Consider the following 27,981-nt stretch of genomic DNA (forward strand, 5'->3'; position numbering starts at 1 on the left):
AACAGGAGGTGGTGAACGACTTGCTGATGCTCCTTCCCCTTGCTCCCCCCTCGCCGGCTCTGTCGTCTCCGTTTGCCTCTTGTGCTTCCGGCTCTTTCTCTCTGCAAGTCGGGGAACTCGCGGAACGGCTTCTCACCTCTTCGGTCGGAGAGGTCCGTCGTGAGACGCACCGAGGCCAACACGGACGGAACTCCGAAAGGGGCGAGTCTCCGTTTTCCTCGGCCTCTCGTGTCTCTCGGGAGTCTCCTTCCCCGCGTGTGTGTGTTTCGCCGTCCCAGGCTTCTGCCGTTGCGATTTCCACCGTGACAGAGGCCGTTCGCTTCTTTCTTCGCGACGCGTTCTTCCAGCAGGCGGCCTGGGGACTGCTCCACAGAGGCTTGGGGCGAGAAGCGCAACGCATGCTCGCCGCGTGTCCGGGGTATGCGTCTCTCTGGCTCTGTCTCGGGAAAGCGATGGTAAGAGAAGGCAGAGAGTCGCCCTTTTTTTCCGCCGAACAGGAGAGAGAAAACGAGACATAAGGGCGAAAAAAGGAGACCGGCCAGGCGCTCTGCTCCGTCGAGCCTGCCTCTCTCTGTTCTCGCTCTTTTTCCTTTTCTCTCTTCTCTCTCGCCCGCCGCTCTTCTCTTTCGGTCTCTTCCGTTCGCGGTCGTTTTCTCGCTTGAAAAGAAGCGTTCTCCTCTGCTTTTTCTCAGCTGCGCTCGGGGCGCCTTCAGGAAGCTCTCGAGTTTCTGAATTCTGAAGTCCCCTTTGAAGACCTTCCATCGCACGTAAGTCGCCTTTTCTCCTTTTTCTCTTCCTCTCTTGCTGTTCCTCGTCTTTCGCCATAGACTGGCCTCTTTGTCTTCTTCCGTTTACCTTTTCTGCCGTCCCTTCTCGAATTTCTTTCACCGTTTCAGATCTCTTCATGCCTTGTATCTGCTTTGCCTCCCTCCCCAGTTTTCCCGCCTTTTCTTCTCTTCGTTTCCCCCGCTTCCACTCTTTTCCACTCCCTTCTTTTTTTGCTCTCTGGTTAGATCGCGGCACCGCTGCATCTCTTGCTGGCTGAGGTGTACGACGATCTCGGCGCGATTCCTCACGGAACTGAAGCCCTCTGCGCGGCGGCTAACTTCCTTCCAGAGACTTCGTTGAGTGGCGACTCGAGCGCGCTGGCGCGGCCTCGTCTCTCTTCTCGTGGAAAAGAGGGGCCGCTGGCGGGTCTTTACTCGGAGACGAAGAGAGAAGACCTCTCGTTTGCCGTCATCGGCGCTCTCTGGCGCCTCATTGGCCACGCGAGACTGGACCCCGAAGAAGGTTCGAAACTTCCATGTCTCGCGACTCTGCACTCCCTCCGATCCCCGTGGAGTCGCCGGAAACACCCCGGCGATGCCCCTCGCTGTGTCCTTTCTTCGACTCCGATCCACGAACGTGGAGATTCTTCCCCCCCATATATATCCACCCATACGCAAATGTACATATATATATATATATATATAGCTATTTATTGTTCACAAGTGCACACCAAAGATTCGAATATGTACATATATATATATATATATATGGCGATAGATGTATACATGTAGCGAAGATTCACGCATCTAGCTGTCTACTGATATATATAACGCTCACACACAGAAGATCAAATCTACATATGTGGTTCCATATATATATATATATTTGTCTGTTTGTCTATCGATGAAGAACTGTATCTCAGATTCTTGCGTCGCTCCATATAGATATATGTTTGTAACGGAGCGGGAACTGTGAGTCGTGTGTCCTTTTTGATACAAGAGAAACGTTTGGAGATCTGCTTTAAACCTGTGCACATACGCGCACCCGTGCAATGGCAGGGGGACGCTCCGGACTCGTTTGCAGTTTTGCTTCTTTCTCCGCCTGTCCGATTTTCCAACTGCTTTTCACCTCAGAGGAACGCGTCCTTTCTCGCTTAGCCATTCCACTGTCGCCGACCCATGGCTGGTGGCTGTAAGCAAGAGATTCACGAAAAATGTGTAAACAAATATATACTTACACATGAAACCTATAGATGAATCGACATCTACCGGTGTCCACACAAATATTTAGTTATGCACCTACGCACATTTATCTACATATCTGTTTGGATGTATTGATATCTCTTCACGTCTTTCTGTCTATATCTTTACATATATATGTACAGATATATATATATATATATATGAATGTTTATTTGTAGATTTGGAATCAGAGGTACGTCTGTGTATACGGGGTCTGATGTGACCTCCGGCGTCTACATCTACGGAAGTGTGAAAGTATTTTTCAAAAACATCTTTCGGTTTGGAAGATTTCGAGAAGCGATGCGGCGTCTGGAAAGGGGGTCGGCGCGTGTTTTCCTGTATCACTGAAGGTCTTGGGAGGAGTCGCACGGCTTTGCCCTCTCATTTCTCAGTTTTCGTGTTTTTCCCAATTCTGTTTTTGAAGACACTTTTTCTCAACGAGGCTCTCAAGCAGACGGTTGCCGCCTCGGGAACGACGTGAGAATACGCCAGGGATGTTCAGTACAGTGAGTGCCGAGCAGAAGGAAGAAAGAGGACGGGGAAGAAGGAAAAAGGAGGGCGAAGATAAACGGGGAAAGAGGGGAGAAAAAGGGAGAACTCTAAAGCAAATATGAAATGAGGAAGAATAGAAGGACGAGGGAAAGAAGAGAGAGAAGGGAGAGGCAGCCTTTTCTCCGTTTTCTCTCCCTCTTTTTCCCCCCCTGCGCGCTGCATGCTATCGATGCATTTGTTTCCTTTTCATTATGGTTTTCTTCAGCCACAAGCCGTCCCAGGCACAAGTTGCTCTTTTTCTTCTCTCCTGGATTCTTCGCCGTCTACGAAGCTTGACCCTTCCTCTTTGGTCTCAGCCCCGGACGCTGTTGAGACACTGCGCATTTGTCGATTTCTTCTCTCCTCCCTTTCTTCGTCCTCGTCGTCTTCTTCCTCGTCTTCTTCTGCCCTTCCTTCTTCTTTGCTCCTCTCGCTGTACGTGCAGAGCTGCACAGAGAAAGAACAGAAAGAGCGAGAAAGGGGGGGCCGGTCGACACAGGAAACGTTGCGAAGCACACCGAGGTTTTGAGACGAGCACCGGACAGAGGAAAGAGAAAAAAAGGGGAAATGAAGAGGAAGGGGGAAGGAAGAAGTGCATGAGGTTCAGAGCGGAAGGTGAAAGGAAGCAACAGAAGAAACAGGAGCAGTGAGACAGAAGACCAGAGAGAGCGAGAGGACGAAAAGGTGGTAAACAGGGGGGGAGCGAAAACGATAAACTAGAAACAGGGAGGAACGAAGCGACTGGGACTCTCTGAATCCCAGAAGAAAGGAAACGACAACAGAGAAGAATATTGTAGCTGTGCTGCTCCATCTCGCACGACAGAAAAAGATTTGAAACTTCTCTTTCGTGTACGTCTCTTTCCTTCCTTTTTTTGCGCCTCTGTTTTCACTCTTCCCATTCTTTTGTTTTTTCTCTGATGCTATCACGGGTTACAGGGTGAACGCACGATGGCAGTCCCGTTGCTGCTTTCGCAGTTTCGACTTCGAAACCGCCAACTCTCTCTGCGATTTGTAAGTGGACGTTCTTCGCCTCTTGTAGAACCTTTCATTCTTTTCTCTCTTTTTTCCTCTCTTCTCTCTTCTTCTCTTTTCGGCGTTTCTGTTTGGTGTTTCAGGGCTTATGGTTGTGGCTTCGCTCCTTGTTTCTCTCTCTGACTCGTTTTTTCTGAGTTTCCGTCTCCGACGGTTCCTCGAGAGTTCCCTTTTTCGTTCTTCTGTGTACGTGGGCCGCCTCTCTGTTTCTTCCCTCGCGTTCAGCGTGCTGGCTCGAGATCCCACAGACGTCGACGCTCTCGCCCTCAAGGCTTCTTCGCTCCATCAACTCGGCGGTGAGAAGGAAGAAAGACAGAGGGGAAGACAAAGAGCGAGAAGGTGAATCCGAGAAAGGAAAGAGAGAGAGATCGCGTCGAGAATAGACTGAGAAGACGCGGAAGGTCGAGACGAAGACAAGAAGGAAAGCGGAGCGGAACGAGAGCGGATTCAGAGAGAGAGAGGCCCGAGAGAAAAAAAGGACACAAGACAAAAGAGGGGGATGCGCACCAGGAGGGATCATACAGGAGGGAGAAAGGCGTGCTTTGCTTCGCTAGTGGGGTGAGAAACTTGGAGTGTGCCGCCGTCTATTTTTTGCGCTTTTTTTTTCTCCTTTTCAGCCACGAGAACCTCGGAGCTCGAGGAATTCGCGAGACGTCTTCGGCGCATGCAGGGAAACGCCGCTGTATCAGCTTTCGTGGTGAGACACTCTGCCCCAGTCTCTTTCGTCTCACCTTTCGTTTTCTCTCCCTCTTTCTCCCCTATGTTCCCTCCATCTCTCTCTTCCTGTCTCTCTTCCTCTCCTTCAGCTTCTTTGTTAAGAGTGGATGACGTGACTTCTCTTTGGGGTGACTTCGGGACCGCATGCAGTTCGCGGGCTTTGCCGTTCTTTTGTCTCTCGCGTCGCTCGGAGGTTTTCCTTCTTTTTCGTCGTTCTTTTCACAGACCGGGAAAGCGCGCCTTCTCGGAGCTGTTGGAGACCCCGAAGAACTCCGAAAAGCGGCGGAATTCTTCTCGTGAGTCGCCTTTCTCACTTGTTTACGACTTACTCTTCTTGATCTCCCTCTCGATCTTCTTTTTTTCTTCCTTTTGATCTTGTTCCTCTGTCTGCTTTTCGTTTTCTTGTTGCTCCACATATCTCGATTTTAGAAGAAGCGTATATACCTTGCACTTCAGGAGTTAATCTGCGTCTTCAAAAATCGGCAGTGATCCGTAATTCTTTATGAGAAGTGTACTCCAGGATCTGCCCAGAGTTCCCGCCCTTTTCTCCCTGGTTTGGTGTGTCTTTGCTGCGGTTGTTTTGCTGACGTGTCCCTCCGACTTTTCCGTGTTCTGTTCTCTCTCATCTAGCGAGGCTGTCTCCCTCCTTTGCGAACATCACGGGTCTGCGACTTTGTTCTTCTCTGAAAACGAGGATGACGACCGCCGAAGACAAACCAAGCCTTCCTCTTCCCCCGTTTCTTCCTTTTCTCCCTCGGCTTGGTTCTCTCTCTCGCTTTTGCCGACGCAGCGAACGTCGCTCGCCTGTCTCTGCTTCGAGGCTCTCGCACGAACTTACGCTGAACTCGGGGAGTCGCGAGTCGCCATTCGACACCTGTTGCGGGCCATCCGTCTACAGCCTCGGTAGGCGACGCAAAACTCGACTGGTCTCTTCCAGCGTAGTCTCCAGCGTTAAAAGGACACCCATCCAGAAGGGGTGAGCCGTTTCAGTGTCTATGTCGTCCCTCATCAATCAGGTTTATTGTCAGACTTTTGAGCGCTCCTGTCCCTTCGCCAACCCTGCCCAGAAACGTCGCACATCCCACCTCGAGAGCCGCCTCAAAAACCTCGACGCTGCACATATAAATGCCCTCGTGGATTCTACAAGGAAATACATGCATACATATCGCTGTATGTGTTCATATATATATGCGCATCTCTTTCTGCGTACACGTATCTCCATACCTGTCTCTCTGTCTGTTTGGTTGCTGCGCTGATGGCCAGAAACCACCGGGTGTATCTACACTTGGGGATGCAAGAGCTGGAGGAGAGCGAGGGGACGCCGGAGCCTTCCCTGCGCAGCCAGATGCTTAGTCGAGCAGAGATGTACCTCACACAGGCCTTGTAAGTTTCCTTTTTTCCAATGTCTTCTCCCGTGTCTCTCATGGCCTTCCCTGTCTCCGGTGGAAATGTTGCCGTGCAAGGCTCCGACCCTTCTCGGAAACCAGCGCCGTTAAAAAGTTTGCCGAATCTCGCTGATGACCCCTCTCAACTGTCTCCTCTTAACAGTCCCCGTTGAGCGAGCGGCTAAGCATTTGCCTTAAACATAAATGCATGCATATAGGGAACATGTAACAGCCATTTTTGGCATTCAATGCATGCATATCTGTATCTAGATATGCATGCATTTGACTGTTGAATGTCTCCGGTCTTATACTTTATACCTTAATGTCTTTATTTGGTGTGCAAGACTAGTTTGCGGAAACCAGCAAAATACGTGACCTTTTTCACACATACACATATACGCGTATATATATATATATATATATATATATATATATATAAGTATGTAAATATATATATATATATATATATATATATATATATGTATCTGTATATGTATAAAAACAGATGAATAGACAAACGTAGATGCATGCGGGTGTCGAACACAGAGTGGGAACTGTTTGTGGATTCGTTCGTCTCTGTGTTGATATTCATACGCGATTTATTCTCACGACTGCTTGGACGCCTGTGCTGTTTCTTTCTCTTCTCAGGGAGATGCAGCCGCTGGACCCCTTCGTGTACAACGAGCTCGCCCGACTGCACGCCGCTCGAAATCGGTATCGTTTCTTCATTCCTCGTTCTCGTCCCGTCTCTTGCTCTTTTGTTTCTGTTCTGCGTCCGTTTTCAGAACACAGGTCTTCCCTGTTCGTGCTGTTTCGCCTCACCGGCCAAGTTTTCTCTTTGCCCTTCCTTCTGTCTCAGGATGGACTGCAGCGTGTGGTACTTGGAGCGCGCGGTGCTGTGCAGTGTACGTACAGCTGCGTCACCTGCCTTGTTTCTGTCGAATCTCGGCCTCGCGTATCTCCGAACGCAGGCGTTCAAGAAGGCGGAAAGGACGTTCGAAGCCGCGCTCCGCTCCCACCTGCGTGTGTGTCCGGCCGCCTCGACGACTCTTCCTTTTCCGCCGTGTTTCTCCTTTCCGCAGTTTCCCCGCCTCGCCTCAGCTGCTGCGCGGGAGAGGCGGGAAGAAACGCGAGACTGTGCGACGGGCCATGCAGAAGACGCAGCGCGGGACACCCCAGCAGAAGACGCGACGGAAGAGAGAGCGAGACGCGACGCTGTCGACTTGCGCGCCCGCACCGCGAGAAACGAAGCGCCGAACGGGGACGTTTTCGTTTTCCAAGGGAGGCGAGAGGAAGCGAGGGAAGGGCGAGAAGAGGGGGAAGAGAGAGAAGGGAGAGACTTCATTGTGGGATCCAGTCTCTTTGGTCCGACGGAAGAGAGGGAGAGAGAAGATGAGGAGCGAGGTTTTATCACGACAGCGGTCGGCATCCCAGGGGCTCCTAGCGATCCGTTCGAGGAACGAGAAGAAACCGAGAGTGAGAAGAAGGATCGAATTTTCGCACACAACCTCTGGCTCGGCTTAGGCGTGGCGCTCTACGTTCAGGGAAACCCGAGATGCGTCGGACCGCTGGAAAGGGTGAGGAAAAAGATCCTGGTCCTTCACGTGCGCGCCTTCGCGGCACTCCGCCAAACGTCTCTCCTTCGCGTTTCCACAAGCGGGTTCTCTCCTCTGTGTACACAGTTTTTCTTTTCAAAGAATCTCAAACGCAGCGCGCGCAGCAGGCGGGAAAGGTTCCTGGCTGCGCTGGCGTCGTTCCTCGCCACGGCCCTGGCTTCTCTGGAAGGCTCTTTCTCTTTGAGGCGTCTCGCCTCTCCCCGTTGTCTTATCTCTTTTTTCTTCTCTGGAAGGGGGATTTAAAGCCGCGAGAAACGCGAGGGACGTGGATTTCGCGCGTTTCCTGGAGCGTCCACACAGGGTGTCTCGAGAGGGAATCCGGTATCTTCCAGTGTCTTCCATCGGGGGGGTGCATGCCTTCTCTCGCTTTTCCCGATTCGGATTTTTGAAACAGCTGTCGCTCTTCTTCCTGGCACGTTTTCTGTTCTGCAGGCCTTGCGTCTCGCTGGAGGCTGCAACGGGAAATCTCAGTCAGCGGGCGTGAACCAGAATTCTGCGTATTTGACCTTTCTGCTGTACACGGCGGCCATCGAAGAGGCACCTCTTCTCTTTCCGTCTCTCTCGCGCCTCTCTGCTTTTTCTCTCCCTCGTGCTTCCGCTAGTGGTCTCTCAGCTCCATTTCTTTCCAGGTTCGGCGCGGGCGGGAATGCCCGAGAAAGAAGACGGTTAGCGACCGCAGAGACAGGAAGAGAGGGAAGAGCAGAACGGCAGAGAGAAAGAACGGGAGAGAGAGAAGACAGAGGTGAGGGGGAAGGGGCGAGTATTGTGGGAAAAAAGAGACGGTTTGAAGGAGAGACGGGACGATGCAGAGAGGAGGTCGAGAGTTTGCTGGATGACGTTTTGGATACCTTCAGCAGGCGCGAGAGAGAGCGAGAGGCTCGCAAGACAACACAGCGAGACGAGGATCCCGAGCAGCCCGTGTTCGCTGGTCCTCTTTCTGGAGAATAGCCAGACAGAACCTCGGGCAAAGGAATCCGAACCAGAGGGTTTCGGTTTCCCGAGGACGCCGCGGATGCGAGTTTTGTCACAACGTCAGGCGCTGAAGATTTGCACTATTCCGTCAACACTCCAACTCGACAGAAATGGAGCTGCAAAGCACACCACATGCACAGGGACAGTGTATCTTTCCTGCTGGTTCATTGAAACCTCTGTTTCTTGTCAATTCTCTGATGTGGTAACTCGCTCTCTCCCCGATTCTTTGATGGATTGGCAGGAAAGAAGTGAATTGTTTTTCGCTGTGCCGGAGAGAGTTTCACCAGCAGAAAGAGAGAAACATAAAGAGAAGGAGAAGGAAAGAGAGGAAGAAAAACAATGAAAGAGCGAGAGACTTTGCTAGGTGTGCGTGGAACGTGCCGGCGAGCTGGACATCCCCAGCAAAGTGCAGCTGAGGTGTACATACACCGTACAGTAGGGCAAAAGACGGCTGCAAGAAGTTGCCTTCACGCGCCTCACCGGATCGAATGACTTACAAAGAACAGTGTTTTTTCTCTTTCTCTACGCGGTACGAACCGCTTAGCTGGGAACGACCCCAGTTTTCCCCGAAGCGTTCTCTTGCTCCGAAAAAAACACGTGTGTCGGCGCTCGGCGGCACCGAGACAGCTGTCGTATTTGCGCGACGCGTTTCACGGCCCCCAAAGGAGAACTGCCTCTACACAAACACACATTTTGTGGAAGAGAGAGAAGAGCCACATCTCGCAGCGCCTGTGCACGCGAATGAAGCGGCGGGTGACAGTGCCCGGGTTCCTCCCAAGGGCGCCTCAGTGACCAGAGCGTCGAGGGCGAAGCCCGCGCATGGAACGAGTTGAAGATGCCTAAAGGCGAAAAGAGACTGTTTACCCAACTGCTCTTGCGGCCAGAAGTTCTCTCGGCGACAAAAACAGGGGCACTGTGTGTGTGTGTGTGACTACGCAAACATTCCGACAGAGACCGGCTCCTGTGCCTCGCTTCGTGGGGCAAAAGCCTGGAAACAGAAGTTCTACGTGAACTGCAAGAAGGCGCGTTTCGCCGTAGGCAGCGGCTGACGTCGAGTTGTGACTGTTGCAGAGCGCGGCAGAAGAGACTCGTTTCACACGGCTATGCAATAGTGTCCTTTCCGCTTGGTCTCGGCTGCCTGTAGTGTCCTTTCCGCTTAGTCTCGGCTGCCTGAGGTGGATTTCACCTTCCGAAAACCCGTGTTCTGGAGGCTCCGCCTCAGACAAGCCGAGCTTTCGGTTTCCTAGTTCTGTGCAAAGTACATTGTGCTGTGGAGTAGATCATACGAGTCAGACGACTGGCCAACACGCGCCCCGAAAGAGCCTGTTTTTTGCTCGTCGGGAGGCGGCTTTCTTCCGAACGACTAGAGTCCCATGGCAGGCTTTTCGGCAGCACGAGTCACGCATAGAGATCTCTGTTTTGGTGCGTCTCTTTTTCTACAATGCGTCAGAGGATGAAGTTACTCGCGATATCCCAAGATGCACAGATTGTGTCGGATGATTAAAAGAAAAGTCTTGTGTTTGTGACCCATACGGTGTGTGCCTTCTCGCGTCGGGATCGCCAGAAAAAGTGCGAGGGTTCCGCTCGTCAGAATGTCCGAGTTTTCCGGGGAGATGTTTCGCAGCCTCGCGTTTCGCCTGTTTTTGTTGAAAGTCGCAACCGACGACACGCACAGGCCCCGACCTCCAGTCTGCCTGCAGGAAGCAACGTACGGAGTTTGCTTTCCACTGGGAAGAAAGAAACAAGGGGAGAACAGCTGACATCAAAACGAGCAGAATCGCCACTTCCCGACTCCTAGTCAGACTTGAGAGAAATCGGCTGCTGGGAAAAGGAGCCTTTTTCCCGCGCCCCGCTGCGCCCTCGTTTTCACTCTCTTTTATGTCGCTGTGTGTGGGAGGCGCAAGAACTCAATTTCTTGGACGGTTCCCGTTCCTCCTGTTTCTCTCACAACACACACAAAATAGGCAAGATGTCCTCTTCTCTGAACTGGTGCCTGGCCCTTTCTCGTTCGCAAAAATCGCGCCGAGTCTAGGTTTCCACCGTCCACGTAGGGTTCTGTGATCGACAGAGATTTCTGTTCTGAGCCCCGTTCCGCGCGCGTTGAAACGTCCAGAAGTCCCGGTCCTCAGCGGAGAACAACGATGGCAGACCCTGTAGAACTGCAAAAGCAGGAATTCAAGAAATACCTCGAAGACCACGGCGTGTTGCAACAACTCTCCCGTGTTCTTGTCGGGCTGTACGAGGAACCCGACCGACCTCCCAATGCACTCGACTTTATCAAAAAGTACCTCGGCGCTCCGACTGGTATGTCGGGAACCAAGTGTGAACAGAAAAACTAAACTTTTCGGGTTTCGATTCCCCTTTGACGCAATCGCCTGTGCACGGTGGGCCGAACCACTTATAAAGTAGCCGGGGGAGAGCACACACAACTGACAAGAAAGAGCAGAGAACCAGGTTTTGTTCTTCCGATACCTAGGCAAAGAAATGGGAAACTGACACTTGTGTGAGCGCGAAAGGACACACACACCGAGACTCGACCGGCACAAAAAGGCCGGGGAGAGTGAGGATTTCCGTCGCACACACAGAGTCTCCAGGGAAGTTCGCCGGTGAATCGGAAACGCTGGCAAACCGCTCAAACACTGCCGAAGAACGGCGACTTGTCAGCCGAACAGCTCGGCCAAGTCTCTCCATGTAAACGCCTGGTGTAGGCCACGTCAACTTTCAGCTGCGTTAAAGCTGAAGGCTCGAACAACCCTCGGAGACACATTCAGAAAGAAGAGAGAGAAAACCTAGACAACTCAGCACAGATCCTCTTCTCCCGCCGTTTCAGCCCGCACACCAGACGCGGTTGGTGTTTCAACGGGGAAGGGCGGAAACGGGTTATAATCGTAGCCGTCGAGACAGCGCGACACCGACACGGAGAGCGAAACGTTCCGGTACGTTGGGCGGCGCCAGGTTTTTCGGGAAAACGGTAACGATCGACGTGGACTCGACAAACCAGTTCGCTCTGGGAATGTCGCCTGGCGACCCGAAAGTGCCGGGCGTGTCCAGAAAAGCTGCTGCTTTACGCGAGTCGAGTTGCTTTCTGTTTTTGTTCTCTCGCCAGGAGCAGATATCGACGCCCTGCGCTCCGAGATCGATAGCCTGAAAAAAGAGAATGGACGCCTCAAAGCCAGAGTGGAACAACTGCAGCAAGAGATCGATACGCTGCAACAAGATCTCGAAGCCTGAGGTCTCTTTGGAAACGAAAAGCACACGCAATGATCACGTGACAGACATATCTGTATCGATGAAGCAGAGATCTACTCATGTCCATGGATATGTATCTGTCTACATGGTATGTGAATCTGTAACTGTCTCTCTATTTCTCTGTCGATAATAGTCTGTGTTTATCTACTGCGGAGAGTGTTTGCAAACAAGGGACACGGCCTGAGTGAAGATGCTCTTTGTTCTTGGCTCCTGGGGAGAGAGACATTTGCATACCTCTTGCGCTTCGTCAATCGCAGCGCTCGACGCCTAGTTTGCTGCGTTTTGCCCTCGGACGATAAACCAAGAAAACGGATTGCTAGCACCTGTGAGTGCTTCGCGCGTCCCTCTCTCGTCCGCTTGCTCCACACAGCAATAGGACCACACAGACGGGCGCCCGCCGAAGAGGATACAAAAGCAGAACGGAACGCAGGGTACTCTTTGAAAAGAAATATACGCTTCCACTGAAGCCTGTCGGCATGCAGTTTTTGTGGCGAATGCGAAACTCGGTGATTCGCTCTTCCTTCGAGGGAACAAGCGTAGCCGACTGCTAGTCATTCCGTGCCCCGACTCTCTGCTGGCCTTCGAAACCACGCACAAAGAGCAGAACGGGGAAAACAGAGAGACAAGCGAGAGAAAGGGAGAAAAGGAGAGAGAGACAGAGAAAGAGAGAAAGCCGGGACAACAAAAGAGATGGGAGGAGAAAAACAGACAAGGAAAAAGAGGACACGTGAACGCGGCAGGAGAGAGAAAGAGAGACATAGGATAAAAAGAAAAAGAGACCGAGGACGAAAGCGAAAAAGTAGCGAGAGGACTTGAGCCCGTGTTCTCTCCATGAAAAGAGACGGCGAAAGTGAAGGAACTTTTTGTCAAACTCCACATGGCATCTAAGTTAGTTTATAAAACGGCAGGAAAAAATCGCACTCGCGCGTTCTCTATTTCATCCACATTTCTTCACGCTGGCCTCTATATCCACAGAAACGGTTTGCCCATCCAACGAATTCGACGAGACTTCGTTAAGTGGATCTATGCCAAAGCGCCTTCTCGACGATTCCGTAAGTCTACTTCCAGTTGCATAGCTTGCTTTCGGTTTCTATTCGTCCATTCTCTCTGCTACACCCCAGCATGGGAACGTGAAACTGCGCAAGAGTAGGTAAATGGATATTTATATGGACCGGTACAGGAGAAGAGCAACTCTTTGTTGAGTCTGTGTTCTGTGGATATACATATATATATGTATATATATATATATCTTTATATCTACATGTACAGCCATCTCTCCTTTCAGTGTATATATGCTTTGCCTGAGAGGCAGACACAGACATGGCAAGCAACAGGAGAAGAACGGGTAGAAGAGAAGGAAAGAAGAGACAGACGAACAATAAACGACCTTTAGACGGAAGAGTTCTGGACGGAAGAGAGTTCTGGCGAGAAGTTCGGAAATGGAAAACCTGGAAAAAAAGCGAGCCCCAAAATCGAGCAAACACCTGCTTGGAATCGAAGACGCGAAAAAGGACGTCTCGCTCATTTCAAGACGCCCTTCCTATTTCCCGTCCTTCGACAAAACAAAACACACGGAAAAGAGCGGCGCACAGTTCATTCTTACCTTCTCCCGTTGTCTACCTTTCTATCTCTTCCCTTCCCTCCCTTTGTCTCTTTCTCCTTCGTGAACTTTCTTCTTTTTCTAACTTCTCGCCTGCTTGCCTTTGCGCCTTCGGCCGTAACCCTTCTATGCCCCCCCCCCCCCCTTTCCCTCCCGACCCCCTTTCCTTTTCGTTCGCTGCTTCGTCCGGTTCAGGAAACGCGGGAAGAGATCTGTAGGCTCTCTTTCTCTCTCAGGTCGCGCAGCAACACAAGAAGACGCTCGGGATGCTCTGCCGCCCGACCGCTCGCTCGACTAGTCTCCCCTTTCCCTCCGCTCGTCCTTCTCTCTCCCTCGTCCTTCCGCTCTTCTTCCACTCCATTTCTCTTTGCTGCGTCTTGTGCACCTTGTCCTTCTCGCGGCGATTCACAGGAAACATCCAACGCTCTGCTCACACAGTCATCGCTTCGAGACAGAGGCGCTTTGGCGTCTTCAGGTGTCTGGCCGCTCTCTTTTCTTGTCTCGAGTGCCTTCCACAGCTCTTCGAATCCCCGCATCCACGCAGCCCCTCTTCCTCTGTCTCCCATCAGCGCACTCTCCTCTCTTTCTCTCGCTTTTCTTGCATGCCGAGCAGGAAGAAAAACGACAACTTTCGTCCACACCGGGTCGGCCTCGACGCACGGCCTCCACCGCTCGACGATCCACGACAACGCACCCTGTTCGCGTGTCTCCTTCCCTTCGTTCTCTTCTCCCTTTTCCCCTTCTTCTCTTCCTCTTCCCGGTCCTCGTTCGCAGTGTTCGAGGTCCGCGTGGCAGCTTCCAAGGAGAGAGAGGTCGCCTGCAAGTTGCAAGAGAACGTGCGCGTCGTCGCAAAGGCTGTGCAGGATAGAAGAAATGTCTTCTTCCTCGTCTTCCTCCTTTTCCCCTTCTTCCTCTCTTCGTCTTTGAACGCAGGATCGGTCTTCCTCTTTGAGGACGCGGTTGCGTTCGTCGCTGTGTCTGTCAAGAGGCTTCTCTTTGCGTTGGAAGTTCCCCTTTCGTCGTTTTTCGAAAAATAGGGAAAGGCAGGAACCCAACTGGCAAAGTTGCTTCAGCGCGGCAGCTCCAACAACGCGCCTGATCGAATCGGCGTCTCCAGTCCACAGCAACGCTTTCGGAAGTTCTGTTTTTCTCTCTTCCTCTTCCCTCCCTTGTCTCCCTTCCTCTGTGTCTCCTCCCTCAACGCGCTGCTCGGGTCCGGTGTCCATCTCCAGACGTCTCTCGATGCCACCGCCTTGGTTTTCCCCAGTCTGCCTCTGGCTGTCTCCTCTCCTGCACTCCTCTCCTCCTTCCGGCCTTCTCTCCTCCCTGACTCTTCCTTCTTTCCCTCCGTTTCGTGTCTCCTCTTTCCTCTCTTCTTCCCTGCCTCCGCACGCATGCCCTGCGTCCAGTATTTCCCAAAAGCGCCCGGGGAGAGGTCCGCAGCTGGCCTCGCGTCGGAGGCGAGAGAGAACAAGACGAAAAAGGTCCGGATGGAACGGCAGCCGAACTGCGCAGTCGGGCTGAGACAGAGACGCACGCGAGGAAGACGAGCCCGACACAGGACACGAAACAGCCTCAGAAGAGGAGGGAGAGGCGAGCGGACGAGAAGTGGGAGACCCGGAGCACCGAACAGGCCGAATGAGCAGCGACCGCCGTCTGCTTGTCCCCCTCTCTTCACGCCGAGCTACATCCGGAGGTTCTCGTCCGCCCCCCTTCCTCCCCTCTCTGCCTTCTCGTTCTCCCGTCTCCTGTTCTTCCCACTGCAGCTCCAGAGCCGTTGGAGGGAACGGGTCCGCCAGCCGTGAGAACGGCGAGGCGGCGGAGATTCCGACGAGGCCTCGCGCAAGAAGAGGAAAAGCATTCAAAACCGTAGAGGGAGGGAGGAAATCTCCATCGCTCTCTCCGTCGTTCCGTTCGCTTCTGCCCGCCGACGAGCTGTGGTCGTGCTCGTCTTCCAAGCCTTCAGCGAAATCGGCTCCAGAGATCCACAAACGCACCAAAGTGTGCGAAGAAGAAAGAGAAGCAGGAGAAGGCGTTGGTGAGAGAGGAGATCGAGTTCCGTTTCGAAGTTTCTCAACTACGCGGAGAAAAGCGAGGAGAGTGAGTCTTCCGAGCTCCCCGGTCAACGACCGCCCTCTCGTTTGCTGAAGGCACACCGCTTCCTCTCTCTCTTCTTGGCGCTTCCTGCCTGCCTCCGTTTCTTCGGGTTCCTCCGGACGCGACGGAGAGACTTCCACTTCGTCTCCACTCCCTAACTTCAGCGAAGACAGCGCAGACGCGCATGAGGGGAGATCTAGGAGACGCGGTTCGGCCGCATGCGAGGCAGCCGAAGAAGGCGCGTCCTGACAGAAGCACTGAAGAAGACGAACGAGAAATCTCACGAGACTCGCCACAGAAAAGGGGAGAAGAACCGACGGAACAGACGAAGGAACTCCAGAAAGAGAAGTCACGGGAGAAGAAGGAGCGGGAGAAGAAGAAGAAGGAGCAGAAGAAGGAGAAGGAGAAGACGGGGAGAGCCGCTGGTCTTCTGTGAGGAGTCGAAGAGGGAAGACGCCGCGGAGCTGGAAACGCGACAAGCAGTCGAGAGAGAGTTTCGGTTCGCTTCTTTGCATGTGCGAGTTGGAGGACAGAGTAATATTAACGAGAGAGGACCGTCGAGGAGACCAGAGGAAGCAGAAGAACGCAGAGAGAAAGAGGAAGACGGGGTGCTGATACAGTTGCCGCTCTTCTTCTCTCATCGCACAGACCCAACGCTCTCCTGTTGTCTCATCTTCTTCAAAGGGTGTCCACGACACCTGTTCTTCCCTCACTTCTTCCCCTTCACAGCTGTCTCCGTTTTCTGCCGATGTCTCTTCGTTTTCTGGGCGAAAGGCCCGCTGCCGTCTCACACTCTCAAGGATCCTCTCGAACTCTGCATACAACTTTTCTTCTTTCCTCTCTTCCTCTTCTTCTCCTTTTTCTAGGGTTTCTTCCACCGAGCTTTCCGGCGCGCGAGAGACGCAGTGCACGGCCTGCACGGCTCGCCGAAAATTCTGGCGGAACCAGAGAGGAGAAGCCCGCGAAGAAGAGGACGAAGAAGAGGACGCAGAAGAGGAAGAAGGAGAAGAGGAAGAAGGAGAAGAGGAAGAAGGAGAAGAGGAAGAAGGAGAAGAGGAAGAAGGAGAAGAGGGAGAAGGAGACGCACGAAGGGGTCGGGGATTGTTTGGGTCTCTGGGTTCCGGTAGGCGATTGCATGCAAAGATGAAACCTTGCTGACGCGCAGCAGAAACGGAAGTCGACGAGGGAGAAGAATCCTCGTGAGAGAAACTTTGAAGAGTCCCCAGAGCGTGAAGTTTCCGAAGCAGCGACACGAAAGCATCAACACTCAGCAGCCCGAACGAAGAAGACAGAGAACAAGAATAACACGAAGGAGAGCACGGAGAATAACAAGATGGAGAACAAGAACAAAAATCACAAGAGGCAGGAAATTGTGGTGGGGACGCAGACCTCCAGGGTGGAGAGGATGAAGAGTTTGAATCGCAATTTCCCGTCGCTTGTCCAGGTTTTTTGTTGCCTCTTTCGTCCTTTTCTTCCGATGCGTCTGTCGTCGGCAGATCCTCTTCGGGGTTCCTCGCTCCGTTTCCTTGTTCTTGTGAATCGCTCGAAGGGAACAAACTCTGACAATTGACAAAATAGACAACTTGCTCCGCATCTCCAATCATCTCCACTGATCTACTGAGCACCCTCAGGAGCTCTTGCGCATCTCGATCTTCTTGTTCTTGATCTCCCACTAGTTCTTCCTTTTCTCTCGCCTTTTCTCCTTCGTCTTCTCTCTGTTTCGAAGCCGAAAGCTCGAGGGCGTGGGTGACTCTGAAGGGGCCGACTGCCTGCTGTATGGCGAGTCTTCTGAAGTGTCTCTTTTCTGCTCTCAACAGCGTTCGCGCGGCCTCGAGGGCTGTATCTTCCACTTTTTGTCTCCTGTGTGTTTGTTTGGGGGCGTCTCTCTGCGTTCCCCTCAGTGTTCGCGCTCCTTTTTCCTCTCCTTCTCGCTCCGATGGAGAGACAAGAGAGGAGGCGGAGACCGCGTGAGAGCGTTTTTCTTTCTTTGACTGTCTGAGGATTTCAAAGAAGTGAAGAAGACGATCCAAATGGTCTCCTCCGAGTTCCAACAGATGCAGAGCTACGTAGCGAGTCAGGGCTGAGAAGCGCAAAGAAGAAGAGGAAGAGGAAGGAGAAGAAGACGGCGACAGAACGGAGAAGGCAATTGAAAATTCGGAGCAGAAGAAAAGGAAATCCTCAAGGGTGAACAGCACGAGAGCCCGCGCGACGTCGCTGTCCAAGAAAGGCCGTTCGTCTCGACAGAACGACAACAACGCAGAGGAATGCTCGAGCGAGGAAGAGGAAGAGAACGAAGAGGAAGAAGAGGAAGATGAAGAGGCAAGCTTTTCGAATGTGTTCGGCTGGTCGGTTCTCTCCTCAGAAAGAACCTCTCCGCATCCGCTCTCTTCGTCTGAGGTCTCCTGCCGTTTCTGCTGTCCTTCCTCTTCCGCCTTCTCTTGGAAGTCCCGTTCTCTCAGGAAAACGAGACGCGTATTCGAGAAGGAGGCTTGGAGGAAGGGGAGGAACGAGGTGAGCTGAAGGAAACGTGCTCCGAGACGGTCTCTGCAGAACGCATGCAAAAAAGTACTCTTCCCTGCATTTTGATCGCCCACAATCAACAAACTGACCATCGCTGTCTCCCCGCAGTGGGCCACGAAACGCGAAGGCCTCGCTGCTTCCCCTCTCTCCCTCCACAGTCCGTCTTTTTCTTCGTGTTCTTCGTCTTGGTCTTCTTCTTCGTTGCTTGTCTCTGCATCGGTGTCTCTGTTGCGGCTTGGCGCGTTTTGCTCTTTCCTTTGGAGATCTCCATGAGGTTTTAAGAGAGAGAAGGGAGTCGGGAGCGGCGTGTAAAACTGGTGCGGTCCGTGAAAAAGGCGACATGCAGGATCGAAGGCGGCGGGGCGGAAAACCGACTCGTCGATTTCTTCGTGGCGCCGATCCAAGTGTCGATACACCCAGCGCTGTTCCAAACCGAAGGGTGTTTCGCGAATTTCCAGGCCCTCTTCCTCGGCTGTTTCGTTTTCGACAGACTGCTGACACGCAGGCTGCCTCTTCGTCTCCATGTTGAGTATCGCAGGTTTCTCTGCTCTGCGCTTTTCCTCCAGGGGTCGGTTTTCTCTCTGCACCCTAACTCATAATATATAGACCTATGCAGCCCTCCATTTATCGACAACTGTATGCATACATCTAGGCGAAGCGCGAAAGGACGTCTCTCTCTCTACATACATGTATACGCGCACACGTACACGTATGAACGGACGAATAGATCAAGACGCACATGCTCCATGCGAGTTCACAGCTGTACATTCATGGAATGCTACATATTTGTATGGTTCGCATTGGAAATCCGTCTATACAGATGCCCGGGAGAGAGAGAACCGCTAGGAGACAGAGAGAGCGAAGAGCGGGCAGAGAGACACACAGAGAGAGAGCGCACCCGACAGAGAAGATAAGAGGCGGGTCAGAAGAGGGTCAAGATGAAGCAGAACTGACGGGGAAGCGAAAGGAGGAAAGACCGGAGAACGACATCTGTTTCGGAAAAATCGGCGTTTCCCAACTTTTCGCGGCAGCGCAGAGCGAGGGCGGCGGGAACAGACTCGTGCATGCACCACCGTAAAACGGACCACAACAGAAGACCGACGTTTACAACCTGAAAAGTATTACTTTTTTGTGCTTCTCTTCCAGAGGCGGCGAGAGAGGAGGGAGACGAAAGGCGAGGGCGGGGAAAGCAAATTGACGGAAAACGCTACTCTCTCGGGTCGCCTGGCTGTGTTCTGTGCATCTCTGGAACGAGACTTCAGAACAGGACTGGAGAGAGAGTGGGGAAGCCAGTGAGGAGAAAGCGAGATTTTTCTGTTTTTTTCTTCTCAGCTCAGTCAAGTCTCTTCTTTTGCAGGGGTGAAGAAGAGGCGCGAACGAGGAGAGACACCGTCGCGCGGTTCTTCGTTCTCCCGTCCGGTCTTCCCCCGTCCAGTCTTCACCTTGTTTCTTTCCGTCAATTTGTCTTTTTTCTCTCCCCTTTCTTCGCTTTTTCTCTCTCTGCCCACTTTTGTCTTTGTTTTTCCTGCTTTTCACTCGCTGCCCCGCTTTCGTTCCAACTTCCCGGTATCCTTCCTGCGCGCCTCTTGTCCCCTCGCGAGAAGCGGCGAGGAAAAGTGTTTCTCCCTGTGTCGATGCTCGTGCCCCTGTTTGTCAGTTTCGCGTTTCTTTTCTTCTGCAGTCTTCGTTAGTTCGGTGTGCTCTCGCCGAATTCTCCCAGTTCCCCGCTTTGTTTCCCGCCGTTTTTCACCCTGGCCTTTCTCTCCTCTCTTTTCCAAAGCACGACACCCGTTCTCCTCCCCTCGAGGCCTTGTTCTTCCCTCTCTCTCCTCCGTTTCCTCCCGTCTCTTTCATCGTCTCCTCTTTCTTCCTCGTCTTCTTTCTCGCCTTCCTCTTCTTGTTTCGGTCTTTTTCACCCCCATCCTATTCTTTTGCGTTTATCTTCCCTTGCGTTGCCGTTCGCCTGTTCTGTGGACGCGTGACGAAGAAAGTCGGAAACTGGCGAGAAAACGCGCAGAATCCACTGCACGATGCCGCCCGCCGCCACGACGGCGACAGAGAGCGCTTCGACTCGTCGGACGCCTTCGTCCAGCGAGGGAGAGGCACACGGCGAAAACTCTCTTCCTCTCGCTCGTGAAGAACTCAACTTCGTGACGAAGGAAACAGACATCGTCTACGAGCAAGAGCTGCAGAGAGATCCTTTCCAAGTCAAAGTCTGGGTCGGCTACCTCAACTCAAAGAAGGATGCACCGCCTTACACACGGTATGCGACAAAACCAGAGGGTTCTACACATGCATGTGCTCCAATATATGGATTTACACGTACCAGTTTGTATATATACAAGCGTGTATGTGTATACAAACACATCCATTGCGTGGACACATCCATTTGTCTCCCTGTCAATTTGTATGTCGATCTGCGTATCTATTCTTTACATCTCCGTATCTATTCTCTATATCCCCGTATCTATTCTCTATATCTCCGTATCTATTCTTTCCATCTCCGTATCTTTTCTCTATATCTCTGTATCTTTTCTCTATATCTCTGTATCTTTCCCCTATGTCTCCGTATCTATTCTTTACATCTCTGTATCTTTTCTCTATACCTCCGTATCTATTCTTTACATCTCTGTATCTCTGTGTACCACTTCTCTATATCGTTGTATCTGCACTTCATGTCTGTGCGTATGTCTTTGAGACTTTGTCTGGCCTCTCTTTGGATGCCTGAATCCATGCCAGTCTGTCTCTTTCTCCCTTGCGCTGCAGCTGTCGCATATCCCTTGCACATTCTTCTGTGGCGTCCTTGGACTGTTTTTCTCCTGCGACCGTTTGCAGGTTTCTGCTGTACGAGCGCGCACTCCGCGGCCTCCCGGGGAGTTACAAACTCTGGTTTGCCTATTTGAAGGAGCGCGTTGCAGCCTTGTCGGCGTTTGACCCTCTGGAGAATCCCGCGCCGTTCGAAGAGACGAACTTCGTGTTTGAACGCGCTCTCGTCCACCTCAGTCGGATGCCGAAGATCTGGCTGCTCTTTGCCGACTTCTTGAAGAAACAGAAACTCATCACACGCACTCGACGTGCCTTCGACAGAGCCCTCCAGAGCCTCGCCGTTACTCAACACGACCAGATATGGGACAAATACATCGAATTCGTCAAGGTACAAGCTTGCACACGCGTGTCCACAAATTTCTGTCTCGCCATACCTAGGTAGCTCCTCCTCTGTATCTGTAGATATGTGTAAGTTGTTCGCCTACGTACCAACACACTTCTGTACATACAGTCAATTGTCTTTTCTACTTTTATGTCTACACACAGATTCGTGTGCATTCAGAGGCTTACGTTACATGTATCGCCTACCCTACATATATATATATATATATATATGTTTGCATTTCTCTCTTTACATGTATATATATGCATGTAATTGTATTTCTAGTTGTATCTGTATACATCGTCCTTTGTTTTTGTTTCTGGAGTGAGGTGGGTATCGCTTGTCTGTTTGTTGTTGCAGGAGGTGGGCGTGGTGGAGACGACGATTCGGGTGTATCGGCGGTGTTTGATGCTTCTTCCGGAGAAAGTCGAGGACTTTATTGCATATTTACAGTCTCCCGAGGTTGGCCGCTACGACGACGCGGCGAGCCTGCTGGCGGAGGTGGTCAATGACGAGAGTTTCCAAACAGGGCGAACCAAGCACGAGCTGTGGCTAGACCTATGCGACTTGGTTTGTCTCCATCCGCGCGAAATCAAGAGTCTCCGCGCCGAGGCAGTCCTTCGCTCGGGGATCAGCCGCTTCTCGGACCAGGTTGGGAAACTCTGGTGCGCTCTCGCCTCGCACTTCGTGCGGCTCGGCCAGCTCGAGAAGGCGCGAGACGTCTTTGAGGAGGCCTTGCGTGGTGTACGTACACTCCACGACCTCGCGCTTGTCTACGACGCCTTCGTGCAGTTTGAGGAGACGCTGCTCGCCGCGAAAATGAAGGAGCTCGAGGAGGACGACGAAGAGGGAGAGGAAGAGCGCGCGTCGAAGAAGGGTAGAGGCGCGGCGCTGGATGACGAGGCGCGACGGGAGAGGAAGAAACGGAGAAAGGAGAAGAAGAAACAGAAGAGCGAGGAGATCGATTTCCTCATGACGCGCCTTGAGTTCCTCACGGAACGAAGACCGATCCTCGTCTCGAGCTGCAAACTCCGACAGAATCCCCACAACGTCCACGAATGGCTTACCAGAGTCGACCTCTTCAAAGGAGACTCTGCAAAGGTTAGCCCCCGTCGCGCTTTCAGACCGCAAACACGTTCGCGGACACACGTCAGGCGATGGAGATCGCGAGACGGAAAGTGCGAAAGTCCCAGAGAGAAGAAATCCTTCGCCTCATTTGTGGCTCTCTACCAAACTAGCTATACAGATATGCATATACATATATATACATATCTATACATATATATACATATATATACATATGAATACAAATATATACAAATACACACACACACATATATATATATATTTGTTTATGTGTATGTAGAAAAAGGGAAACCCATTTTCGTGCATGTCGATCATGAAATGAAGACAGTCGATTATGACCCCAAACAGGGAAATCCACTCACGACTACATGTATATATATATATATATATATATGCATTTATATACCTGTGGTTGTGCTGCAAAGACATATTTGTACATTTACATGTGCAGGTGTTGTTTGGATGGTTGTCCTCTTCGTCACGTTGTTGACGTCACCGCTGCAGTGCTCAGTTGTTTTTATATGCATGCGCAATATTCTTGAATCTCTTGTGTTTTTGAGTTTCCGCTTCTCGGTTTTGAGAACTGCCGCCGAGCACTTTTTCACTCTTTTCCCGTTCGTCTCTCGTTTCGTTTCGGAGTGGGCTGCGGGGATCCACTTTCCGTCTTTTTTTTTCACGCCAACGACGGGCGGAGACTCGAGGAAAAACGGTCTCCGGCGCATGGGTTTTTTCCGCAGGAAGTGGAAACTTTCAGCGAAGCAGTGGCGACGGTGGATCCGCAGCAAGCTGTGGGCCGCGCGTCCGTGCTGTGGATCGCCTTTGCGCGCTACTACGAAGACCGCGGGGACCTCCCGAACGCTCGGCTTATATTCGAGAAAGCGACGAAGGCGCCGCTTCGGACAGTCGACGACCTGGCGAGCATTTGGTGCGAAGCAGTCGAGATGGAGCTCCGCCACGAGGCGTGGCAGCGCGCGCTGGAACTAGTCCGGCGCGCCATCAACCGGCCGAGGGAGGTCGACGCCGACAGTGCCCAAGCCAAGTTGTTCCGCAGCGTGAAGCTCTGGAGTTTGGCGGCGGATGTGGTAAGCGAGAAGACGAGACAAGGAGGCATTTGGGGCGGATGCTCCGAGCGAGGCCTGGAAGACATAAGGACACCCATGGACCTGCCTGCGCAGGGACACAAGTCGCTCTCGAGAGACATGGATATGCGTGCAGCTGACTATGCAAACGGGAAAACAGAAAGAGCCCGTGCTTCTGTGGTATTACTGAGAGATCTACATGTATATATATATATATATATATATGAATGTACATCTGTACATGCGTTAATGAATATGTTTGTATCTAGGGATGTGTGTGCGTTTGAGTATATTTCTGCGTATGCTTTAATGTACATAGCGCGTCTGGGTATTGGCCGTCCTCTCTTTCGTTTTGTGCACATGCGTGAGAGCCTTTGGCTACCAGATTCGTACGGCGGTCTCTGCATCGCAGTTGATAGGCCCAGTGGGGTTGTGCGAGGTAGCGCGGAGAGGCGTTGCATGGGCGCGTCAATGTGCGACCGGTGCATGCACAGTTGTGTTTCACCAAGAAGCTCGCGCTTCGAAAAACGGTCTCGGCAGGGGAAATCTTTGCTTTTTTGCAGGAAGAAATGATTGGCACGCCGGAGACCGTTCGTCTGTGCTACAACAAAATGTTCCAGCTGAAGGTTATCACGCCGCAGCTGGTGATCAACTACGCCCACTTCCTGGAGGTATTTTCCATATTTCTTCTCGCGTCTCGCGCTGTCTCTGTGCTCTCCAGTTCTTTCTCGCTCCTGGCGCTCGCGTTTGGGGGACCCGAAACTCGCGCGTTCCTCTTCCCTGTGGAGAGAGATCGCCCCGGCACCTCGCATATGCCTTCATCGTTGCTTCTCCCTCTCCCTGCATATACTCACACACACTCAGGCAAATGCATCTAACCCACACAAATAGGATATATACAGATATATACCCAGGCGTCGATTTTGATCTTCCTGTCTATACCTCTATATATATATATCTCTATATATATACATATATGCGTGTTTCTGTCTACGTGTACATGCACCACCACACATGCATATACACGTCTATAAATACATATATATATCTATTTAGATAAATACGTATATATATATATATTTGTAGGTAGGTTGATCGAAAGGTGGATCTGTGTGTGGAGATTCGTTTCGGTCTTGCGTGGGAGTTTGGGAGCGGGGGTGGACTTTCCACTACTTTCTGTCTTGGAAGTCGCTTCTTCTGTGCGTTCTTCTGGACAGGAACACCGTTTCTTCGAAGAGTCCTTCAAGGTGTACGAGCGCGGGATCGCAGCATTCTGCTGGCCGCACTTGAACGACTTGTGGCTGATGTATCTGACGAAGTTCGTCTCGCGCTACGGCAGTTCGAAGCTGGAGCGCGCCCGGGAGCTTTTTCAACAGGCCACGGCGTCGGTTCCCGCCGCGCATGCAAAGCGGCTCTTTCTCCTCTACGCGAAACTCGAGGAAGAATTTGGTCTCGCCAAGCACGCCCTGACGATCTACCAGGCCGCGACCAAAGCCGTCCCTGAGGACGAGAAACTCGACATGTACCTCATCTACATTGCGAGGGTGAGAGCTCGGCAGAAGCCACAGCGGCCACGAACGAACACGGCAAGGAAAAAGGAAAAGGACTGATTTTCTTGAGGACACAAGTTCGTTCTTGCCGGGTTACCGGGCTGGACCCTTTCGAGCTCCGCTCGATGCGCCGCGTTGCGCACGCACCCTCTCTCGTACCCTTCTTCCACTTTTCGTTTTTGGACAGAGAGACGTGTCCGTTCTTGTGGTGTGCACCTCTGCACAAACGGACCGCGTGCTGGGCTGAAACTTGTTTGCTTTTGCGGCATCTGCTTGCGTTTCAGACGACCGAGCTTCTGGGCGTTGCCCGGACGCGGCAGATCTACGAAGAGGCGATCGAGAATCTGCCCGAAAAACAGGTCAGCGTTTCCCCCCCTCGCGCACAGCCGAATAGAAGAGACGCATGCACGTGTTCCTGAACCCGGTTGCCGCCCTCTCAGAACTCTCCCTTCTCGAATGTCCCGCCTCTCCGTGTCTCGGGTGTGTTTATTTCGTCGCCGTTTTTCTCGCGATCTGTGCGCCGTCCGCAGGCTCGAGACATGTGCTTGCGATACGCCGCAGTGGAGAAGGGATTGGGCGAGATCGACCGCTGCCGCGCAATCTACGAGCATTGCTCGCAAATGTGTGACCCGAGCAGAGATCCAGAATTCTGGAAGGTAAGGCAAACCACGCCGCGAGGAAGACACACACACAAAGCTTCGTGGCTGGACGCAAAGCACACCCTTCGATCGCTTTCACTGGCTTGGTTCTCTCTATGTCTCCTGGCTCTGCCGAACCTCGAATCTGTCTCCAGCTGAGCACCTGCACGCACTGACGCCTCCTCCACATACATCATATATATATATATATGTATATGTATGTATATATCTGTGTTGATATGTATATATCTGTGTTGATATGTTGGGGAGGGGATTTGCTTACATCTGGCCTTTTCAATACAAGGGAAACGGAGGGTTCACGTGCTCATTCTCTGCCTTCAGTTCGGCACACAGATGCAGGATCAGTGTCTGTAAGTTTGTAGAGTTTTTGGGTGAAGACCTCACGTGTTGGCGGGGCGCTGTGTATGGCTCTACACGCAAGTGTCTCTCTGTAATTACACGCGTGCACATACTCAAAGGATACCTGAATCAAATAAATGTTGAAAGAGTGAGGGGCTGAAGCACATATATGTATGTGGAGCTACATGCAGATGTGGTGTTAGATGATGTTGACGCGTCTGTGTGTTTCTGTTTCACGTGTCAGGCTTGGAAGGACTTTGAAGTTTCTTACGGCAATGAAGAAACGTTTAAAGATATGCTCCGCATTAAGAGAAGCGTGCAGGCTCAGTACAGCCAGGTGCACCAGAACGTCTCAGAGCTCGCGGACTCGGACGTGTCTTCGGCGTTGAATCCGTTGGCCGCCGCTGAAAAGGAGTTGAAGGAAGAAGAGGAGGCGAAAAGGAAGATGGAGATGCGGGAGAAGGCTCTCGAAGAGCAACTGTATCTGAAGAAGAAGAAGGAACTCGACGACGCAGAAATCGCACAGGCCGAAGAAGAGTTCAGGCGGGTAAGGACCCGAGGAGAGCGAGACACGAACCAAAACGATAGGGAAAACCCAGAACACTAGAAGCAAACGGTCGTGAACATCAAGAAATACGTATGTGTAAAAGTAGAGACATATGCGCTGTCGTGGACACGGAGGCCAAGGAAGAGCATGACAACTGTGGATGACTCATGCCTCTAGCTAAATAGATATATATAGATATATTTGTGCGCATGGAGGCTATGAGAGTTGCAAAGTGGTGCATTTGCATGTCTCTTTTTTTATGTATAAGCATATCTATAAATGTGGTTCGTGTGTATTGTGTCTCTCCTGTAGGTTCAAGACATGCGGGCGAGGGCCCGCATGCTTGCGTCTCTTCCCCCAGACGCGCCTTTCTTCGTGGCCGTTGCTGGTTTCCAGGTACGGATTTCATTTTGAGTTTTGCTTGATGCCTGTGCGCGTCTGCCGTCGTGAGGCGCGCGACTCACCGGTCGAGTTGGACGCGGCAGTTTCTCTGTTGTTTTCTTCTGCAGGGAGTTCGACCGGGGTACCTCTTTCACAGAGGAGCGCAAGGTGTGGGGTACTATCTGGACGGGCGGCAAGTCGGCAACGATTTTGCCTCCGCGCGCGAGAAGGCCTTCGTGGCTGAGGCGCGCGCCGGCGGAGCCCGAAGCGAGGGCGGAAAAGGCGATCGCGAGCGAGGCGGCGAAGAACTCGACATCGATCTGGAGGGAGACGTGCCTGACGAAGTCTTTGGCAATCTCGCCGCCGAGGCAAAGAAAATGCGCGAGAACAAAGAGTAGAACTCCGCGGGTGCAGCCTGCCGGGGAGAGAAGATTTCAGATGGTGACTGCTCTTTTCCCTCGTTGTTCGTGTCTACTTCTTGGCGCTAATTCCCACGTTACGCCCTCCCTTTCCTCTCGTTACGCATGCTACTGGCCGCACCGGTTCTTTCCAAGTCCAGATATATGTTTGTGCTCCTCTCCGTTTTTCTATTTTCACCTTTGGAGGCCGTTCGTTGGAAGACAAGCAACTAGGGGAACTGCAAAGCTAACAAAGCACCGCTCTATTCGTGACGAGCGCGACAGCAAAACTTATGCAAACGAAACAAAAAGAGCCGTGTGGGCCAGCCCGAGTGTAGGCTGGAGCGCCACCCGGCGGTTGGGTGTTCGAAGTCTCTCGGTGCATGCACCTGGCGAGCGGTGGGAAAGTGACGTATAACCCTTTGTTGCTTTGCACTGCATCTGCCTTAAAAGTCCTAAGACTGTTGACCACGTCACTTCTTTTGCCCGAGCCCACATGCAAGCGAAAAATCATAAAATCAAACGTACGGCATTCGACCGCGGGGCCCTTCCAGGCATCCGGAAAGCGGAATTGCCCAGTTTTTCACGGGGCACGCGTGAAACTCTTTTGAAAAGTCAGATGTGAGTGCGGGCCCAGCAACGAAGAGTTCACAACCCTTTACATTCTAACTCGAAAGAGAAGAGGGGTGGTCGGCAGGCTACACGGTGTTTGCTGCACGGCAGTTGGACTACTGGTTTGAATCTGGAGTGTCTTTGTTTACCGGATCCAAGTTAGACCACAGATTGTACTAGTTTAGATAAATGCGTTTCTGCGTGATGGTAGAATGTTTGTCGCCAAGGAGAGGTTTTCGTACTCATTAAGAGCCCGTCAGGTATGCGCTCGGCCACGCGTTCTGCGTACAAAGCGGTGATGCGAGCGATTTCACAGGCGTCTATGCTGGCGGGGAAGTGGCCTTGCCACGTGTATGGCTTCCACGCGTCCGTTGTGACTCCAACAGAAGAATGCGTTGAATGTCACTCCATTGTATACACTCTTGACGCTGTTGGCAAGTAGCAATAACCAGTT

General features: G+C 52.1%; 4 protein-coding genes across 4 annotated transcripts; 3 read left to right on the forward strand and 1 right to left on the reverse strand.

The window, feature by feature from the left end:
• Positions 1-26: 26 nt before the first annotated feature.
• NCLIV_001100 (hypothetical protein) lies at positions 27-8,238 on the forward strand (the record flags this gene model as incomplete). Its single annotated transcript, XM_003879602.1, has 13 exons — positions 27-455; positions 693-767; positions 1,014-1,290; positions 1,902-1,959; positions 3,477-3,551; positions 3,798-3,868; positions 4,190-4,269; positions 4,515-4,585; positions 4,920-5,192; positions 5,553-5,672; positions 6,323-6,388; positions 6,534-7,251; positions 7,723-8,238. 13 exons carry the CDS (start codon positions 27-29, stop codon positions 8,236-8,238), a joined length of 2,829 nt encoding a protein of 942 aa, XP_003879651.1.
• Positions 8,239-10,403: 2,165 nt separating this feature from the next.
• On the forward strand, positions 10,404-11,493 carry NCLIV_001105 (uncharacterized protein; the record flags this gene model as incomplete). Its single annotated transcript, XM_003879603.1, has 2 exons — positions 10,404-10,566; positions 11,336-11,493. The coding sequence occupies 2 exons, from the start codon at positions 10,404-10,406 to the stop codon at positions 11,491-11,493; spliced, it is 321 nt and encodes a 106-aa protein (XP_003879652.1).
• A 1,809-nt stretch (positions 11,494-13,302) lies between these two features.
• Positions 13,303-18,252, reverse strand: NCLIV_001110 (conserved hypothetical protein; the record flags this gene model as incomplete). The annotated part of the gene is made up of 1 exon (XM_003879604.1): positions 13,303-18,252. The coding sequence occupies one exon, from the start codon at positions 18,250-18,252 to the stop codon at positions 13,303-13,305; it is 4,950 nt and encodes a 1,649-aa protein (XP_003879653.1).
• A 1,506-nt stretch (positions 18,253-19,758) lies between these two features.
• On the forward strand, positions 19,759-26,915 carry NCLIV_001120 (putative XPA-binding protein; the record flags this gene model as incomplete). The annotated part of the gene is made up of 11 exons (XM_003879605.1): positions 19,759-19,991; positions 20,564-20,882; positions 21,237-21,977; positions 22,700-23,044; positions 23,605-23,712; positions 24,259-24,585; positions 24,876-24,950; positions 25,122-25,247; positions 25,834-26,136; positions 26,449-26,532; positions 26,646-26,915. The coding sequence occupies 11 exons, from the start codon at positions 19,759-19,761 to the stop codon at positions 26,913-26,915; spliced, it is 2,931 nt and encodes a 976-aa protein (XP_003879654.1).
• Positions 26,916-27,981: the final 1,066 nt, after the last annotated feature.

Source organism: Neospora caninum, chromosome Ia, assembly GCF_000208865.1.
Source record: "Neospora caninum Liverpool complete genome, chromosome Ia".
Taxonomy (NCBI): Eukaryota; Apicomplexa; class Conoidasida; order Eucoccidiorida; family Sarcocystidae; genus Neospora; species Neospora caninum.